This window comes from Danio rerio, chromosome 2 (assembly GCF_049306965.1).
Source record: "Danio rerio strain Tuebingen ecotype United States chromosome 2, GRCz12tu, whole genome shotgun sequence".
Taxonomy (NCBI): Eukaryota; Metazoa; Chordata; class Actinopteri; order Cypriniformes; family Danionidae; genus Danio; species Danio rerio.
In genome coordinates, this window is record NC_133177.1 from 48,539,963 (window position 1) to 48,561,150 (window position 21,188).

At 38.6% G+C, this 21,188-nt stretch overlaps 1 protein-coding gene across 8 annotated transcripts in view; it reads left to right on the top strand.

Annotated features, from left to right (window-relative positions):
* Positions 1 to 21,188, top strand: part of camsap2b (calmodulin regulated spectrin-associated protein family, member 2b) — an 84,320-nt gene that overhangs the window by 45,881 nt on the left and 17,251 nt on the right. For 4 of the 8 annotated variants that reach the window (XM_073929893.1, XM_073929901.1, XM_073929865.1 and 1 more), the window contains exons 5-13: positions 125 to 266; positions 2,959 to 3,098; positions 7,046 to 7,136; positions 7,669 to 7,753; positions 7,840 to 7,865; positions 10,322 to 10,391; positions 10,479 to 10,727; positions 14,276 to 16,049; positions 18,595 to 18,731. In XM_073929893.1, the coding sequence (XP_073785994.1) occupies positions 125 to 266; positions 2,959 to 3,098; positions 7,046 to 7,136; positions 7,669 to 7,753; positions 7,840 to 7,865; positions 10,322 to 10,391; positions 10,479 to 10,727; positions 14,276 to 16,049; positions 18,595 to 18,731 (2,714 nt within the window). The remainder of the gene's footprint in view (positions 1 to 124; positions 267 to 2,958; positions 3,099 to 7,045; positions 7,137 to 7,668; positions 7,754 to 7,839; positions 7,866 to 10,321; positions 10,392 to 10,478; positions 10,728 to 14,275; positions 16,050 to 18,594; positions 18,732 to 21,188) is intronic. The other 4 variants (XM_073929897.1, XM_073929906.1, XM_073929876.1 and 1 more) reach the window with 1 other exon arrangement.

Sequence of the window (21,188 nt, forward strand, 5' to 3'; positions counted from 1 at the left end):
GTACTTCTTGGTTGTGTTTTTGAGTTAACGGAATCAAAACTCTTTAGTTTACTTTGGATATAATGCATTTCTATTTGAAATATTTTTGTCATGTAAACCATTCTGTGTATGTAATCCACCACAGGGGCGTTACAGAAAAGATGATTCTAAAATTCGTTCAGCTCTTTGTGTCCCTCTGGTGGATAGTCTCATGAAGGACAACACGGATGGATGTGCTCTGGGTGCACTGCTGCACTTTTACTGTCCTGATGCTGTGCCACTGGAAGGTACAGTACTGCTGGAGGAATCTTTTTTGTGATGTGCACCACTTAAAATGTTTAAACTTTCCCATAGATGCTTTGTGCTATCTATCTGTTTGAGATCTATTTATATGTATAAGCAGTGGGTGAATTGAAAAAAAAATCAAGTGGAATGGGATAGTTAAGTACTTTTTTTTAACAAAGATTTATGGATTATTTTTCTTGTGAGGCCTATCAAAATGGCCCCACAATTTAAAAAATTCAAGGATGCTGGCAGATTTGCTGATTTATGAGCTTTTAAATAGAACATGAACATTCATTCCTTCATTTACTTTTCTTTGGCTTAGTCCCTGATTATCAGGAGTTGCCACAGTGGAATGAACTGCCAACTATTCCAGCATATGTTTTACGCAGCAGATTATGCTTCCAGCTGCAACCCAGTACTGGGAAACACCCATACACATTCATTTACACACACACACACACACACACACACACACTCATACACTACAGCCAATTTTGTTTATCCAATTCATCTATACTGCATGTCTTTGGACTGGGGGAAACCAGAGCACCTAGAGGAAACCCATGCCAAAACAGGAAGAATATACTCCACACAGAAATGCTAACTAGCCCAGCCGGGACTTAAACCAGCGACCTTCTTGCTACCACTGAGCCACTGTGCCACCTGAACTTGTATATATAGAAGCAAATTAAAATTTTTCAAAGGACAAGCACATGACAAGGCTTAATGTCAAGCTATGCACAAAAGTATGAACGGTTATGTCATTTATGTAAACAGACAAGCAGTGTCAAGCGTATTAAATTTTTTGAATCCAGGATTTCTATAAGAAAAAGGCATTTAAAAAAATATGATTGATCTTTTGATTCCATTTACGTATAAAACTAACAAGAAAAATCTATTTTTTTGTTTATTTTGATAAATTGGTTAGGTAGAGGAAGGGCAGTTCATTCCTTCAGCTTAGTCTCTATTTTTAATGGTTACCACAGCGGAATGAACCGCCATAGACATCAGTCTTAATTGTTTAAAGAGAGAAAAACATCAGTCACGTCAAAGTTGTCAGCCAATGCTTTACCAAAACAAGAAAATCAGAAAATAAGTATTTGATAAACAACAGAAAAAATATATATAAAATATTGTTATATTTAATTTAATAGTAGGTATAAGTTATTGACATTGGAAGATCATGTTTTGTTAGTGTTGTAAATGCAGTGTAAGGTAACTGATATAAAATATTTGTTAGAATTTTTTTTAGAAATATTTATTAATAATAATAATAATAATAATATTATTATTTTAAGGTTTATATGAAATGTATATGCATGTTTATAGAATTTAGAATGATGCTTGCTTTTTTGCAAATTTTGCACTATGAAGTTGGTCTTAAATTTCCTTCTGTGTGATATTAAAAAGTTCTTAAATATAACTTTTAACCTTAAAGTCAAGTGCTATTTTGGGGGTTTTACCTGAATTCTGCCTACCCACATTCAAAAGCTTCCCAAATCCCAAATTAATGCAAAAAATGTTGTATCATTTTAAAATAAAACCCTTTGAGTTTTCATAAAACACTGTTGAAAGTGATTAAAGTAATTGTAAATGTTGTCTGTTTCATAACACACAAGGCACTTTTTTTTTTGGTAATCTCAAACTCGAAAGTGTACCCTTTAGGCTCTGTGTGATCTAGGTTGATGTAATTAATTGTGTTGGTTCCTGCACATGTCAGTAATCATAGGAAAAAAGAAAAATGTCTCTATCATAATCTATGTAAAAGTTATTCTATTACAATTGATGGGAGAACGGAACCACTTATGGGGGTATTGTGCCAGTACGGACCTTTAAAATAAAAAAAAGGGTAAGTAAATGACATCACGAACCCGGTATCGGGTATGCAAAGTTGACTTGCATTTGGAATAAATATAAATGCCTTGACTTGCATTTATGTGCTGAATAATAGGCCATGACATTAAATTATTAGTATTAATTAAGTGGCCTACTTAATGACAATTTGTATGAGGCAGTGTGTTCCCACTCACTTAACTGTACTTTAAGTCAAAAGAGTACAACCCTTCAGCAGAGGCCTCTACAGATAAACTTCAACAAAATAGACAGCCCATAATCTGGCCCTATAGATAACAGACACACACTTCACCAAGACACAACACCAGGAAAATTACATTATCTACTAATCTTGCTCCTCATTACAGCACAAGAACAGCATTTAGATATTAAGAGCCACCTGATGGACACAGATTTTTATTTTATTTTAAATTGACTTAGTGATGTAATGGAAGTCGCTTCTAGCCTGTTTACTAGAAACTTGTTTGTAAATCAGAAGCTTTATTGATTTTAAATAAATCTAAATAATCTTTTATTATTAACCTAGTCTGTTAGGAATGGGAGTTAAAACTGACAAGTTTGAGCTATTATTCTGTATTGTGTGGGGGTGGAAGGCAAAGTAACAGACGGAGCGAGTAGGAGTGCGTGAATGTAAGTTTGACAGAGAACAGAGGAGCAGTTATTCAAACATAAACACATCCCCACCCCGTGACTCTTTTAGGATTCTGCACAAATTACATCACATGTTTTGTTCCTGCCCTTTTACACGCTCCATTGGTTTCTGCTTGTGCCCTGACTCCACCCCCTTAGATCAGTTCATAATAATATTGGCTGTCATGTGTTTGTTTCCTCCCCGTCCAGATGTCTGCATCAAAGAAACGATGTCATTGGCTGACAGTCTGTACAATCTCCAGCTGATCCAGGAGTTCTGCAGAGAAAACCTCAACAACTGCTGTCACTTCACCCTGGAGGACATGCTCTATGCCTCCAGCACCATCAAGGTAAACCTGACATACACACGCTTGATCATTTTTACTGAAATAAGGATTGATGGATTTATATCTGATCAGTATACAGTATTACAATATACAACATTTTTTCCTTTTTCAAATATTTCCCTAATGATGTTTAACAGAGCAAGGAAAATTTCACTGTATTTCCTATCATATTTTTTCTACTTATTCTGGATGTGTTGAAAAAATCTTCTCTCCGTTAAACAGAAACTGGGGAAAAACATACAGGGAGGCTAATAATACAGACTTCAACTGTATTTATTATGTTGAGATGTTTTGATGTGGTGCCATGTCGATTTTTCTCATTTTATACATTTGGTTTTCTTACTTAGTAATTAATCCTTAAATGTTTGCACTTACGTGAACAAACCTCAAACTAAAAATGATATATTAAATTTCTTGTCCTGCGTAATTTGCAGGGATCTAGTTGCATGGCTTATAGAGGAGGTCTTTTTTTCAGCACATTTCTAAACATTATAGTTTTAATAACTCATTTCTAATAACTGATTTATTTTATTTTTGCCATGATGACAGTACATAATATTTGACTAGATATTTTTCAAGACACTTCTATACAGCTTAAAGTGACATTTAAAGGCTTAACTAGGTAAATTAGGTTAACTAGGCAAGTTAGGGTAACTAGGCAAGTTATTGTATAATGATGCTTTGTTCTGTAGACTATCAAAACAAAAATTTGCTTAAAGGGGCTAATAATTTTGTCCTTAAAATGTTTTTTTTTTTGTGAAAATGTCCTTGCTCTGTTAAACATAATATGGAAAACATTTAAAAAAGAAAATAAAATTCAAAGTGTGGCTAATAATTCTGACTTCAACTGTGTGTGTGTGTGTGTGTGTGTGTGTGTGTGTGTGTGTGTGTGTGTGTGTGTGTGTGTGTGTGTGTGTGTGTGTGTGTGTGTGTGTGTGTGTGTGTGTGTGTGTGTGTGTGTGTGTGTGTGTGTGTGTGTGTGTGTGTGTGTACATACATACATACATACATACATACATACATACAGTCACCGGCCACATTATTACATTACATATTGTTATTACATATTGACATGATAGCATCATACAGTTGCTGCAGATTTGTCGGCTGGACATCCATGATGTGAATCTCCCTTTTCACCTCATCCCAAAGGTGCTCTATTGGATTGAGCTCTGGTGACTGTGGAGGCCATTTGAGTACAGTGAACTCATTGTCAAGTTCAAGAAACCAGTCTAAGATGATTTGTGCTTTATGACATGGCGTGTTATCCTGCTGGAATTAGCCATTAGAAGATGTGTAAAATGTGGTCATAAAGGGATGGACATGTTCAGCAACAATAACAGGTAGGCTGTGGTGTTGACACAATGCTCAATTGGGCCTAAGGTGTGCTAAAAAAATATCCCACACCATTACACCACCACCAGCCTGAACAGTTGATAGAAGGCAGGATGGATCTATGCTTTTATGTTGTTGATACCAAATTCTGACCCTACCATCCGAATGTTGGAGCAGAAATCGAGACTCATCAGACCAGGGAACATTTTTCCAATCTTTTATTGTCCAATTTTGATGAGCCTGTGTAAATTATAGCCTCCATTTCCTGTTCTTAGCTGACAAGAGTGGCACCTGGTGTGGTCTTCTGCTACTGTAGCCCATCTGCCTCAAGGTTGGACATGTTGTGTGTTCAGAGATGCTCTTCTGCATACTTCGGGTGTAACAAGTGGTTATTTGAGTTACTGTTGTCTTTCAGCTAGAACCAGTCTAGCCAATCTCCTCTGACCTCTGGCATCAACAAAGCATTTGCGCCCACAGAACTGCCGCTCACTGGATATTTTCTCATTTTTTAGATCATTCTCTGTGAAAATCCCAATAGATCAGCAGTTTCTGTAATACTCCGACCAACCCGTCGGTCACCAACAACCATGCCACGTTCAAAGACACTTAAATCACCTTTCTTCCCCATTCTGATGCTCAGTTTTGAACTGCAGCAGATCAACTTGACCATGTCCACATGCCTAAAATGCTAAATACATAAGGTATATGCTCACCGACTTGTTAACTTATGATATAAAAGATAGAAGCAGAATTTTCAAAGCTCACTAACTAGTTCTCAGACATTTCAACACATTGAGTAGGATGTGTTTCTCATTTTGTTTATTGTTGCAATCTTACATGGTTTCCAGGATACAGAATCTGGGCCCTTTCTCTGGTAATTTTCCACTGCTTTTCCTTTTTTTTTATTTTGACTCTATAATGAATGAGTGATTACTGGAGAATTAGTTGGAACTTCAGCAAGGCTGGTGCATGAAAGAAAAGACAAGCAGTGCATGTTTTAAATCTGACCGTTTGGATAGACTGAGTGATGGTTTGTGTGTGTGTGCGTGTGTTTAAGCTCTGCCAGACAGTTATATTGGCTAAGCAGTTTGTCAAGATAAACACAGTCCATGCGCAGCCGTTACCTCACACTTCAAAACATACTTTTTTAAGAATTGTGTTACATTTTTCCAAACTGGGGTTCATGAATGTTTGGTCTGTTATGTAAACCGTGTTTAAAACATTCAACCAATCACATGTTCTTAGCATAACACAAAGCTTATTCAGAGTTTTTCGGTCAGTCTGGCTTAAAATGTTGTGATTGCTCTAAATGAGTTCTTTTTCAGAGTTTAACCAACTATGGCGGAATAAAGGTGTCAGGACTGAATAACTGAGCAGAGAGTGCTTGGTCTGTTCTGTTCGTGTCAGGCTGTCCCAGTTGCTTTGTTTATCTTTTTTGGGTCAGAACACCCTCTAATGTACTGTAAGAGACTCTTTTCATGGCTGCTGCACTGTTGCTTTCAATAACCGCTCTGTATTAGGGTAAACGCTTATTTTCCTCTGTCATTACAGAATTCCAATAGTATTTTCAATTTCAGTAGTAAACATATGCTTGTCACAACAGAACATGACTTTTCATGTTGTGGCCCCTATATTGTGATCATAATCTAGGCTTCACTGCCGCCATATTTAGATCACATGACCCTCCTTACTATTACTTAAAGGGATAGTTCACCCAAAAAATGAAAATGAGCTCACTATTAACTCACCCTTGTGTAGTTTCAAAGCTTTATGAGTTTCTGCTGAACACAAAAGAACATGCTGTTTGTATAGTAGCTGGTACCCACTGACTTCCGTAGTATTTTTTTCCCGACTATGAAAGTCAATAGGTGGCAGCTGCCATTATATTCTAACAAATATCTTTTTTTGTGTGTATGTGTTTTGTGCAGAAAAAAATGTATTCATGAAGGTTATGAACAAGGATGGGTAAATGATGACAGAATTTAAAGTTTGAGGGGAACTATTCCATTATGCAGTATAAATTACATGTACAGTGTGTAGTGTGCAACATTGCTGTATTAAATAATATTCAGGACTCCGTTACAGGCTATAATAGAACACTGACACCTTGCGGTTGCAGAGCAGCATTACAAGAGCAGAAAATCACCCACATTTTACTTTTTTTTTTTTTTTAAATAAGAGATTGTGTAAAAATGTCTTGATTTAAGAGCAGGGTTCCCATGCTCCTTGAAAGTACTTTAAAACTTTCTGCAAGAACTGTGACAAATAATGCAAGTTTTATAAATATTTTTAAGGAACAGCATTTGAATCTGACAGTTTTGAGTTTCTGTGAACATGATGGTTTAAAATGGTCTTATTTTTTTGAAAATGACACATGATGTAAATGGTAAGTGTGAGTGAATTGTTAAGTACTTTCATGGTGCTACACTTGCTGGAGGTGTGAATTACAATGGTGCTTGATTTGAATTTAACAGTGCTTTTAAAAGTCCTTGGAAGTCCTTGGATTGGCTGTTTATGAAAGACTGGGAACTCTATAAGAATCTGCCCGATCTTCTCTGTATGGGTTTTGTTCTGAATAATTGTTTAATTACTTATTTTAATGTGTGTGTTTTCAGAGCAACTACCTTGTGTTTATGGCAGAGCTGTTCTGGTGGTGTGAAGTTGTAAAACCGTCTTTTGTTCAGCCCCGCACTGTTAATACCAAAGGTAATGTCACTCACATTGGGTGATTTCATGCTTACTGTACATGTAGGCCTGTCAGATTAATCAATATATCAACTTATTGCATAAAACATGGACATGACCCTAATAATTTTTGGTGATGCAATATATATCGCACTAATTCTAGCAACATCTCTATCTATTGGCGGTGCCGGTGTTACTTTTTTCCTTGCTCTTTTTTTAGTTAATATTTAATATTGATTATTTAGAATGCATTTTCACATTCTGATTCCAACGCCTAATTATTCAATTGTTAAAATGCTAAATTCTTAAGAATAAAATATTATGTGTTTTTTGTAAGAGTGTACATGCATCATGATGATATTTTATTGTCATTCTGGCATTACGTATATAATGAGTGGCATAAAAAGGCCTTAAAATGACAATAATATTGTTCATTGCGATAAATTTTGGTGCAATATATCATGCAACAAATAGATATTATGATATCTCTATGTACATGTCATGCAATTTATTGACCCATAGTTTGTTTATATCTTTTCTTTTTCTTTTAAAGCTTCTGACTCATCCCAGTCCAATAAAATGGCTCCCATAACCAAACAGAACCTAATCCACAGACCAGGCAGTCCTGAGCAATCTAGGTTTGTCTTTAGTGTGAGCTTTGCAGAAAGAAAATGATTGTGAGTTTTAAATCTGGTTTCATACTCAAATTTATTTTCTCTCTTAGGTCGCAACCTAACAATGATAGCTCAGGTAAGACTTCTGAAAATCATTATTTGAGTCATTATTTCATATTTCAAGCAGGCCTCTTTGTTGATTTTTGTGTGTATCTTGTAGCTCAACTGCTAAAACTTGACTCTAGTAGTTGGTTTTATTTACAGCAGGGCTATTCAATTAGTTTATCATGTGACCAGTTCATGAAAAGCATCCCAAATGAGGGGCCAGAGAGATATGACTTGCAATATAAGTGATGACACAACAGCATATAAAAGCCCATATGTGGTAGTTTTGCTCCTTAAGACACCCACATTGGCTTGTTCTACATCCAATTATAATGTTATATTTTTAAACCACATAACATCACTGTATTGTACAATGTGGCTTTTTTTTACAAACATCTTCAAATGTTGCATTTTAAAGCGCAACAAAATCAGTGCAAAGCTCAAGTAGGCTTCTTCTACATTCAGACACATTCATATGTTATGTTTTAAAACTGACGCAACAGTTATAGAATTTGGTTGAACGATTATAGTCTGAAGAATAATCCTGGTCTCACGGTTATCACGTTTAATGTAAATTGAAGCTATATATAAGCTAAGTATTTTAATGAACTGTTGTTATCATCTGCGTTCATACATACGTAATAATTTTAATAATTTGTAATAATTCGTCTAACACATCTTTTGTTTACATTACATTGAATAAACAAACTCGCGTGTGGAAAAGACGTGATATGTGAATGGCCCCCTTCTATAGTTAATCCAATGTGTGTGCGTATTAGCCTTGGTATAGGCTTAGAAGTTTAAATTAGCGCACAGTTGGCATAACTTTGTTCAGTTGCAGCAGTTTTGTTCCGTGCAACAGAAACGCAGCATTGAGAAGCCTTTACGATTAATTAACCGCGACGAATTAAAGCGGTTAATAGTGAAATCGGCTAATCATTGCATCCCTATTATAGATATCAGTGCATCGTACAAAAGGCCTTCTCTACAAACATCCACTCACTGACTCACTCTCTGCGCAGCCTTCAACTGTAGCTTGTGCTGTATTAAACAGACGCATGTCACTTCATACTTATTGCGGCTGTTTTCTACTGAACTAAATTTGTTTTTGAGGGTCACACTATTTGGAGGGCTGGAACAAATTGCCTCGGGGGTCAATTGAATAGCCCTAATTTACAGCAATACTTGAATACAATTAAAGGGCCATGAAACCCCCTCGTTTCAGCAGTGTGTTTTCACACCTCTACTCTGGAAAAAGTCAGAAAAGTGGGCGTGTCCAGCTCTGTTTAGGGGGGAGTGTCATAGGAACTAAAGTGGGATGGTGTGGGAGTGTCTATTTGGGCACGTGCGTGTTTCAGAGTCAAAACACACACACACACAAACACATATACGGGAGAAAGTGATGGTGTTTATATGGACATCTGTAGTCAAATTATTTGCCAAATTATTAAATGGTGAACTTTAACTGCAGTTTGGCTCTTTCATCCAGGAAGTTCATTCATGCCCATCGCGACAAACGAGATATTTGATTTGAGGAACTGCTTTAAGCGTGTATTTTTCATGCAATGTTTGATACTACACGGCGAATGAGAGGAAAAAAAACCCTCAGCATTTCCCGGAAACTTAGATGCACACAGCAGGTAGTGTCAGAAAGCCGCGTGCGTTATTCTGGTCACAAAATGCGGTGAAAATCCTACACGAGGTTAAAGTTTGGTTGTGGTGCTAACATGTTTACACTCGGTGCAATAGTTAGTTCGATACGAACAAACTGAATAAACAAAGAGCACTGGTCGCTCACTTACAAATCTGTAGAGACAGGACAATCACCAGCAACTAGAGCCGCGTCTTTATTAAGAGAATACTACAAGCGAATCCGGATCTCAGCGTTTGCAGATGAGAACAGCTCTCAGGTAAACAATGTTCCTCCTTAGACACGTAAGTTATTGTTGTCGAGCGTCGCGTACACTGTAATCCATGCGTGACTCCAGCTGCGCTCTCACAGAGAGAAAATGAAAACAAAACTTAACTGTAGCAAACTATAAAAGCAACACTTCACGCTTGTTTTGCCAATACAACGTGGTAACTCTTAATGAAGTTGCACAATAGAGCGTGCTGATCGGTTTGAACCAAGCCCTACTCATGCATTAATGCATCACACTGTAAGACGTAATAAGACACACTTTGGCACAGACATCCAGTCTGCACGCTGGAATACAATGCTATTATGTCATGACCGTGACGCAGCTTCAAAAATTCGTTTCAAACCGGAAGTACGATTTTGCTTGAAATAACGCAAAAACAACCAATTTACACTTTTTAGCGAAATATATGTGTCCTAATAGTGTTTTTAGCAGTGTGGGACACATATACGACTGTCAACAGCTCAAAAAATGTGTTTTGGTGTTTCGTGACCCTTTAATACCATTTTTTATGTAAACATTTAATTGATATTTTGGTAAAGTTAATGCTTATTTCTTTCTCTTTCAGCAGTTATCAGGCGGTCGTCCTCCATGTCATATGTGGATGGATGTGTAGGGACATGGCCTAAAGAGAAACGGTGTGTACCTACTGTATCACTAAATTTCTATCACTTACTCTCTGTATGTGCTTCAGATATATAAATGTTTGTTTTTCCTCATCTCAGGTCTTCAGCTCATGGAATATCGTTTGAGATTCCTCTTGATGACAGGACGAGTTCATCTTCAGGACGTGGACTGAGCCGGTCAGTGAGCACAGAAGGTTTGGGTTTTAAAGTTCACCATGCGGCCAGAGGTATGCGGAGAAACCTTTCATTCCAGCCGGTTAATGGAAATGCTCACAGCAAAATACATGAGGAGGATGGCGAAGACTCCAACAGACCGATCAGCAGGCATCGTCTGGGGACCTACACTGGGTACGTCTTTTGTGACTTTTTGTCAAATTTTGACCTGCAGTTTACTCAAAATTGAACATTTAGTGTGATTTACTCCTTGTGGTTTTGGGAAACATTGTTTGTTTTAACAACCATTGCTCATATTTTCATAAAAAATAGTCAAAATATCGCTCAATATATTTAGAAATATAGTCTGCATATTTTTTTTCCACTTGCACAATTTAGCTTCTGATGTTTTCTTAGGGTGTACTAACACTAGGCACAGTTGCCTTGAACCGTGCCGAAGCGCGGTTGTCTAAACTATTAGTTTGTGTTCATTAAAAAGTAAGAATGATTAATAAATCCATATGAAACAGTCCCTTAAAAGTGACGTCTCATCTTCAGTTTCGGGCTCAGGCACGCTTTACACTTACACTACAACCGAACTGACCCTGGCACACCTCTTCCAACCGGGCCAGAGCCGGCCAAATGAACCGCGCCTGAGCCAGATTCGGAGTACTCACACTTGTGAAACGAACCAGGAAATGCGGCTGGGCACAGTTTAGATAGCATAGTGTGAGTATGCCATTAGATATTTCATAGTGAGTAAGGATGTGTGAATTCCGTTTGGTTCTTTGTTAAATAAGTTAGAGTAATCTACTTAAGTAATCTTGAGGTAAAATGGAGACTATTAGGAAAGTGAGGAAAAGTTAGGATAAAAGTGACAGAAGGAGCTTATAAAACTGACATCGAGCATCACTACATGAACCTTAGAGCTTTTAAGAAATTCTCTAATTTTGGATATTGTCAACGTTTTGTCCAGTCTGTTGGCAAATTCGACAATCCATGTAAACTGGAAATTCCAGTTTGCTTCACTGTTAATACTCTTTTATTCGTAGCTCTAATTTGCACACCATATTAGCATTTGAGACTCTTTTATGTAGCGAATTAGCTCAAAGTAAATATAAGATTACTTTGAACTGGGCTTCAAAACAATGACTCTTTAAAACTAGAAAAATGAATGATCCCGCGATCTTTCGAACAGACAGTTGACTTTAACTATGGCTATTGCTATTAAAAATAAAGCCCACTTTTGTTTAAGCAGGGTAACAAGATCGAAGTTTAAAGCATTGGATTCATAAATATGCAAAGGCACCTTTCTTTATACACAATGAATCTTTATTGACTAATCTAACAGAAACTAACACCTAACGCAAACACACATTCATACATATTGTAGAGAAGAGTAAAGAAAGAATTTGTGAGAGTGTAATGATGGAAAAAGCTTGGATTTTATAAGACGAAACCAAGCGAAACACAAATAATCAATTTAACACTTCTATGGTTTCTTTAGGGTTACATATAGTTTACACCAGTTCAGGGGTAATCTAAGGGCTTTTCTTGCGTTTTTTGTGTGATTTGAAGAGCTCCCTCTGTTGAGCTTAGTTCCCCACGTACTGTAGTTAGATGGTGGTCAGCTCTTTTTCCTGTGAGGCTTGGAGTGGGGTGTAGTCTGTCTTTTCAAGTTTTTGAGGCGGCAAAAGGACTAGTCGTGTTGACTTCTGGGTTCGCCGCACGCTATATTTAACTAGACTCTCAACGGAAAGAAAAGAAAGGTATCAGAGATGAGAATGTCTGATCTATGTGGTTAACCCATTTTCCCAGGGTTCAAGTCTCTTCACTGGACCCTAAGCTTGTCCTGAGCTTAAACGGAACAAGTCTCTCATTTGGGGTCTGTGTCAGTTCTCATTCTTTTTCTTCTGGAGTTCTCTGGGGCACAGCCTTAGTGACCAGCTTTTATAAGGGTGGACTGTAACTCCCTCAGGAGCTTAGCAATAAGGTTGTTATAGTTGTATGGGCCTTTGTTGAAAAGCTTGGTGATTTGCATATGCATTCTGTGTGAATGTTGATTCAGAAATGTTTAAAGTTTCTTAAAATGTTAATATGTTGCATGCGTATTAACTAGGGATGTAACGGTATTGTAAATACCGTCATACCGCAATATTAAATTTTTTCGATATTACCGAAGTCGCATGACTCGGTAAAACTATAGGTCTTCAGAGAAAATTTGCTCAGGCGAATGAAGCGAACGGGAGGTAGCTGAAACTTCATTTCCCATCAGCCCCGGCGTGGCCATAATCCTTTGCGGTCTGTTGTCGCTACAGATCCAGTAATGCGGAAATGGAGTGTGCTGCTAGAAGCGGAGATGAAAAAAAGATGGAAATGATCGAACCTAAAGTGGGTGTTGTCGCCGCGCGCGTGCTGAATAGCGGTGCTGTCGCGCGCGTTCTGATCAGCTGTGTTGTGGCGCTCGTATTGTAAAGCGCCGAGGGGGGGTTGAGCGCGCATACTCGAGAGGTGTTGTCGCGCGCCTACTGAAGGGCTGGACTGGACGGAGGTTGTGTCGCGTCGCGGGGGCACTTTTGATCGTTTTGGAAGGGCATTTTCTATCCAAGACTAAAAAGGGCATGCGCACTGCACAGGTTGAGCCCTATGTGTGCACGTGCCTGCAAGTTGGGGAATACGACTAATAACAGTCATGGGGACTGCAGAAACACAGCACACTGTTCAGATTGATGCAGACATTGACTTGTACCGCAAAGAGACCTCTATCTCACTCATGGTTTGTCTTCTCAAGTGGGGGAAAGACAATGCACAACGTTACCCCACTGCTGTCAACATGGGCCAAGTCATATCTCTCTTGTCCCAGAAACCTCAGTCCCAAATGAGAGGGTTTTTTTCTGTTGCAGGGGACATTGTAAATACCCAGAGATACAATCTTTTACCAGATTATAATTATATGATAATTTTTCTTTAAACCCATCTCTATCTAAGTGAGTGATTAAATGTTGAATGTGATGAGTTTTCAACAATACTAAATTGAAACTTTATTTTTTTACATGGTTTAATAATTTTTTGTTATTAAAATTGAAGTTCCTGTTTCAAAGCTAACAGATAGATGGCTAATTTGTATGTCATTGACACTTTTGGCACTTTTTTGGAGTATTTTCAAAAGTTTTTTTTTTCCTGTAAATGATTCAATAAATACCGTACCGTGACATTTATACCGAGGTATTACCGTACCGTGAAATTCTGATACCGTTACATCCCTAGTATTAACATAAAAAGTCAACGATCGTTCAGTCCACCCTATTAGCTCTCCAGGGACATCAAACATGAACTATGTACAATCTTGTTTAGCTGTGGTAACGTTAAAACATTGATTGCAGGAGGATTAAAACATAATTTTAATACATGAGCAAGAGACTTGTTGCAAAACACCTAATTACACACAAAAAGGGAGTAGAGGTTTACATTAAAAGCTTTAAAAGCATTATTTAAGTCTTAAGCAAGTTGTAAAGAAGCTTGACCATGTCATTGTGTCCATTTAAAGCAGGCAGTCTTTCATGTCGTAAGTACCTTGGAAACATATTACACACTGACCATCCAGTCTTTTGTTGGTAGTTGAGGCTGATGGTGTATTATTTGTTGAAAAAGCAAAGTAATTATGTGTCTGATCTGCCACATTTGTAACCTTATTGTTTTGCTAAACTAAATTCACTACAATGAATGAATTTCCCATGTTTCAGGTATACAAACGGTGTATCGACAGGTAACCCAAGTCCTCCGTATGATGCTCAGCCCAGCACTCCTAGTATAGAAGAAGCCCTGAAGATCATCCATGACTCTGAGCGACCCCAGAGCAGCTTGCCGCCACCATCTGGGGACAGCGCCTTTTTCTTGCACAACCCATCTTCCTCTAACTCTGCCTCTGACCCCAATGAACCAGAGGACTCACTTAACAAGGCCAGAGCAGATGATGCTGACCTGAATTCCACGTCTACTGACATGGACACTGGAATCCACGTACGTACAGAGGACATTCAGGATGGACAGGATGAGGATTCGTCCTTGAAGGACTACTCAGACATGGACCAGGACTATGAGGCTCGTTCCTGTCCACTTCCAGACACGTCCGGCAATCCGTGCCCAAGTCTTTTAGGAACAAGATCTTTGGCAACCAGCATGGCCTCCTCATTGGGCTCAGCGATACGCATGACCAGCTTTGCCGAACAGAAGTTTCGCAAACTAAACCACGGCGATGGCCGCAGCAGTGGCAGTGGTGGAAACACACCTGAAACTGCTGAACTGAACGCCACAACTCCAGGAGCATATGGGACAGTTCGGTCAGTTACTCCTGACACACATAGTCCTGCTCGAATCACATCCCCTCGTGATCCTTCACACCTTCTGGCATCTGAAATGGTGCAGTTGAAGATGAAGCTGGAAGAGAAACGCAGAGCCATCGAGGCCCAGAAAAAGAAAGTGGAAGCTGCTTTTACGCGTCACCGTCAACGAATGGGCAGAACCGCCTTCCTCAATGTGGTCAGACGTAAAGGAGTCGTTTCGCCACTTGGGGGCAGCAGTGAAGGCCCGGATGGTCGAGAAAAGACAACCAATGATCCAGAACCCCAAAAGTCACCCTTAACTTTAAACGATTCCAATGCTAGGCTTGAGAGATGCCGACCAGATGGCGCTCCACCAAAATCTCCTCTCGAGGATGCAGGAGTAGAGGTGGACCTGACAGAGTATACTCGGTCAATTGAACGCTTGAACACGTCTCTGGGCTTCCTGCAGTCGGAGATGCAGCGGTTGGCACAACAGCAGGAGCGAATCATGCAGATGCGTGAACACCAGAGTTGGGTGATTTCACCACCAGATCCTTCACCGCGGAAACAATTTCGTGAATTGCGCAGTAGCAGTGTAGTTGGCCGAGGTTCGGTGGGATCGCTCTCTCCTATTTTATCATCCACCGGCTCTCCGCGCACTACACACCGCTCACCTTCTACAATCAAAAGGAAATCAGCATCTTTTCATGCAAGGACACCACGAACGCCAAGACCCAACGACCTTAAGGTCACTTCCTTCAGCCGCATGCTTAACACGCCGCAGTCAGTGGACAGCCTTCCTCGACTTAGACGTGTCTTACCAAGTCAGCCGCAAATCAGTTCATTCGCCTATTTGGGATCTGATGAAAGAGCTTTAAGTAAAGAGCAAAGCGATAAAGAAAAGCCATGTAAACCTGAATCCAAAGACACAGCTGCAGATCAGATGAGTGAAAAACAGAAAGAGGAAAAAAGAGGTGCTGGAGAGAGTGACAAACTCACAAAAGCATTGACATCTGAGGTCACGGCCAGTGGGAACACAAATGAAGAAGAGTCTGAGGAGAGTAAGGATTTAATTGAGGTGCCTCTCTCGGTTCTGAAGCCTCTGGATGGACATGAGTTGGAGAGCAGCAGGGAAACAGAGACTGGACTAGGATCCAAACCAGATCAGAAGATGTGCTGTGGGTTCTTCTACAAGGTGAGACTCAAATATTGCATGTTAAAGCAGTGAGGGTTTACTGACATTTTCGCTGAACTTGCTGCTTTAATTAACAGTATTAACATTTAACATCATTTGATTAACCACTGAAGACTGGAGTAGTCCTATATTAGCTTATATTAGTCATATAGCTCTTTATAAATCTTCCATCGTATAGTCCTATGATCTGCTCATATGAGGAAGGCACTGACAAAATGCAAGATATTGAAATCGTTTTGAATGCGTGCACTACTGTGCACACTTTTCCCCACACTTTTTACGACCACATGCGCTCTATGTACATTTTTATAAATAAAACCGCAGGACACACATTTGTTATTATCCTCTGCAAGTCATTTGTCCAAGTCTTCATTTATTCAGTGCTACAGCCGAGCACCTGAAGTTTAATACCTGAAAATTTCATAAGTTTAAATGATATTACAGTTTTATACGTGATTAATAAAAAACTATTAAAAAGCAGAGACAAAGCCAAAGGAAAGTAAAAGTGATAAACTGGGATGTATGATATTTTTTTTCAGGGAGAAATGTTATATTAGGCTACTCAATTCAACTGGACTTAATATTTTAAGGCCTTTAAAGGTTCACGAAACCCTCAAGTACTTTTGAGATTTTAACAGATTTGTGTGTGTTGAGCATCAGTTAAGACTATGTTAGAATCTGTTAGCTTTAATTGTGGGAAAAACTGGATAATTTTGAGCTTTTGTCAGCTAATTTCAGCTTCCGGGTTTAAAATGATTTTTGGGCGGGATCAAAATCGGCGTCGTAGCGCAGAACTGCAGGTGCAAAGATGATGCGTCGGTTTCTCATTATTATTTATAGCAGAGTTTTCTTATCCCATGAGAAGAGCCGGCTTCTTAATTATTCATGACTGCACAAGCTTTCCGAAGACAAAGCAGACCTGGCTCAGCTGTGAAATCCTACGTTGATGACTGGGTGAGGCACGTCCGCGGACCCACGGCGTGCAGTATTTAGTGTTCATGAAGGGTCGTATGTGTTTGTTTCCATGATCCACAGGGTTTGTTGCATGTTTTTCCCTGTAATCCTGTCAGGGCCGATACAGCAAAGTTGTGTGTGTGCTGCAAGCATTTTTGTCGGGAGAGCAGTACGGATTTGGAGAATGGTTGTCTTTTATCAGGAGTTATTTCACATTTAGACACATCGCCGTGCTGCTGTGTTCGCCTAAATCCTCCAGATTACCAGCAGGTCTAATGGTTAAAATAGTCAGGGCAGAGACCTGCTGCACTGAGTCTGCATTCAGACAGGAGGACTGAGGAAAAAGTCCTCATTTAGTGTTTATATGAACACGATTATCTTTATAATGATATAAATTGTGGTTATGTGTAGCTATATAAAATTACAAATGTAGCAGGGCATTAAATTGCTGTTTATTTCTTTGCATTTTAACTTTGTAAACTATAAAATCATGGTTCTCCGCTTGGTTTGTCTAATTTTGTGAATCAACTGACAACAGTTGCTCGCTCTCCTCCTTCTCCCCTGCTCTGCTGGCCACGCCCACTCCTGCCCTTTGCTCGCGGAGCTCCACGCCCACTATGATGCATCTTTTGAAAAAATTCTGAGGTGGACCTGAACCGAAAGTGGGGGGTGTCATGACCCTTTAAGCGATTTAATGGCTTAAAACAGTTCTAATTGTTGACTGACTAGTACTTTATTTATCATGTTGGAATAAAGACTAAATTACAGGGAAAAAAAATATTTTATGGACACAAGAGCACTAAACCGAGTTAGTGGCGCCATCCAGCAGTGGTGTGTGGATCTGTTCCGACATTGAAGGGAAGTAATTGATTAAATATTACTATTAAGCTGCTAATATATACTATATAAATATAGCCAGTGATCCGAGTAGAGTATAAAAGTAGATAAAGTGTGCAAGAGGGTGAATTTTGAGAACATTTGGGGAAAAAATAGAAATAAGACAAACAATGAAACCCCCAGCCGTGCTGAAAAGAGAAAAGAGGATATAAAAAAGTGGCTAAACTTCCCAAAGTCACTTCTTTTTTAGTATTCAGTTTTATATTAAAAATAGAAAGTTTCCGCTTTAAATATATATTTAAAAGTTAATAAAATTACCAAAAAAATGCTTCTACAAAGAAAAAAAGAAAGAGAACGTTTTGATTTTCAATGCTAGGCCCCCCCAAATCACTAAGTTCGTCCCTGGACACATTTGTAATTATGAATGTTGAAAACGGTTTCTGCAAAAAAAAAATTTTGTGGTACTTTTTTTTTTCTTTTTTTTACAAATTTGGCATGATAAGTACAGAAAATAGAGAAATTATTCACCTTGGAGACATTAAATTGAACAAAAAGGTGTCAGTAAAAACACTTCAAATTTTACAAAAGATAACAGAAGATGAAAGAATTTTTGAGCACCAAAAAAGCATATTCAAATAATCTAAATTAGTCTTTTGAGTTGTTTTATTTGAATTAAAATCATCTTAAATACGTGCTTTCATGACATGGACCTTCTTTGTTTTAAAAATTTTTGTTTTTCTTGGCTGTGACTCAGGATGACCTGCAGGGAGAGGAGGACATTGCACAGAAGAAAGCAGCTCTGATGGAGAAGAGGCTGCGGAGGGAGAAGGAGATGCAGATAAAGAAACAGCAACAGGAGGCTGAGATAGAACAGAAGAAAGAAGCAGCACGGTATGAATATACACCAACACTACAGAGAAAGGTCAAATGCACATAGCAACCAAATGTGGTTGTCAGGATGGCTCAATTACAGAATCTTAACTCCTTTTTTACTTAAGCTGAACAAATATTTGTTGAAGCAATGAACAAAAAAGCAAATAAGTGCAAAAGATCTAAAAGATAAATGACACTTATTAAAATTGCACATACTTCATTAACTCCATAAGCTGGGTTGTGCAAATCCAAAGAAAATATCTTAAAGGAAACCTATAATAAAAATCATCTTTTGTAAGCTGTTTGGACTGAACTGTGTGTAGGTATAGTGTGTTCACAGTCATATTGGGATGATATGAACACTAAGTTTCTTTATTTAATTTCCTGATGTTAAAATAGGAGCCTAATCCTTTTGAGGCTGACCGCAACGTGATGTAAAAGTGTGTTTTCCCTGCCCTCCAAATTGATTGACAGATGCGTATTAACATGTCTCCATAGTAACACATATAATCATATCCACAAGACAGGCCTTGCACAAAGCAACCACATTTAAAAGATCTGTTCAGCTCTCTGTGATCATCTGCACCTCAAGAATGAGTTTTATAAGTTTAAACCATTTTTAAAACAGTGCATGTTTGTAATAAAGACAGAAAAATCGTTACAAAATTCATCACCACAACCAAATGTCAAAAAAGACAGTTTAAAGCTAAACGTGCGTGTGCGTGTGCGTGCGTGTGTGCATGCTTTATAAGGACATTGTGTGTGCCTCATTGCATATCAAATAACCGCTGAGAAAGTTCTTTCTGTATTAAGGGAGATCTGCTTCCTTCTTGTCTGTCACTGTTAGGGATGCACCAATACCATTTTTTTGGAATCGATCCGATTTCGATACAAAAATTTTTAATTATCGACCGATACAGATCTGATCCCGATACTGTGCCGTTTTTTTTTTTTTATATATATATTTTTTTATTTTTACAGTTTCTATAGTTCTGGTGATAAACTCAAAAAATATATATTCTTTAGTAAAAATAACAGACCTATAAATAGGGTCAAACGGAATCTGCGGATATTTTTTGCTATTTCTGCAGAGAATTTTGGTAAAAATCTGCGGATTTCTGCCGGAATTATTTTGGGAGTATCCAGCGGAGTATCATAACTTACACTTTATTATATTAAATAAAAAGTAATAAATTACTGAATAAAAACTGAATAAATTCCGATTTGCACATTTACTCAAGTAAATAAACAGAATTTATAATGGGCAAAAAAACTGCAGAAATCTGCGGAATTCTGCGGAAAATCTGCGGAAAATCAGCGGAATTCTGCGCGCACAGATTCCGTGTGGGCCTACCTATAAGCCTACTATACATGACAGATGGCACAATCTAACTAAAACATGAAGCTAGCTTGATATTTTACTGCGGGTTTGACGCAAACCAAACAAAACCGTCTGAGGCCAGTTTTACTTAAAGGTGCAGTAGGTGATCTGCCAAAATGCTAATCGGATAGCATATTAGCTTTGGACGGCAGGGAGGCACTGTGTTTCAAAGCCACGCCTCTTGAAATCACAAGCGACACGACAGCAGACAACCCATTAACTGACAGTCTCACGTCCACGTGTCACTCATCTAGGCGTGCACGCGCGGCAGGCATTCACACGCTAACTACGGATATGCGTTAACAGAGATGCGCAAAAACCCAAATCTGCATTTGTCGACCGACAGTTTGAGTTACTTATCGGAATTATGAGAGATGTCGGCCCGACTCTATTTAATCGGATAAACATTTTTTAGTTTTTTCATTTTTTAGTAATTATCAGCACAAGGGGAAGAAATATGTGCATTAAGGATCTGTCCAATGTATTATTGAGCCTTTTCTAATTTAAAGTTTCAGGTAGGCCTACTTTGTGTGGGAATTACCCCTTTCTACTCCAGTGTTGCGGATGCGATCTGCTGATAGCGCAACAGGATTTAGAAACAGCAACAAGCTCCTTGCTGCAGGTCAAAATAAATCCATTTAATGCAAAACTAAATGCATTTCTCCATGGATTATTTAAACTAACAGAAACCGATCATCTTTTAGAAAGTTTTTCTAACGCAATTTGAATTATGAATGAATGAAGAATGATTGACAGGTGCGCTTCAGGGAAGCGCTGAACTGAACATGAGTCATTCATTTTTTTGTCAGCTTAGTCCCTTTATTAATCCGGGGTCGCCACAGCGGAATGAACCGCCAACTTATCCTGCAAGTTTTTTACTCAGCGGATGCCCTTCCAGCAGCAACCCATCTCTGGGAAACATCCACAGACACATTCACACACACACTCATACACTACGGACAATTTAGCCTACCCAATTCATCTGTACCGCATGTCTTTGGACTATGGGGGAAACCGGAGCACCCGGAGGAAACTCCATGCAAACTCCACACAGAAACGCCAACTGAGCTGAGGTTCGAATCAGCGACCTAGCA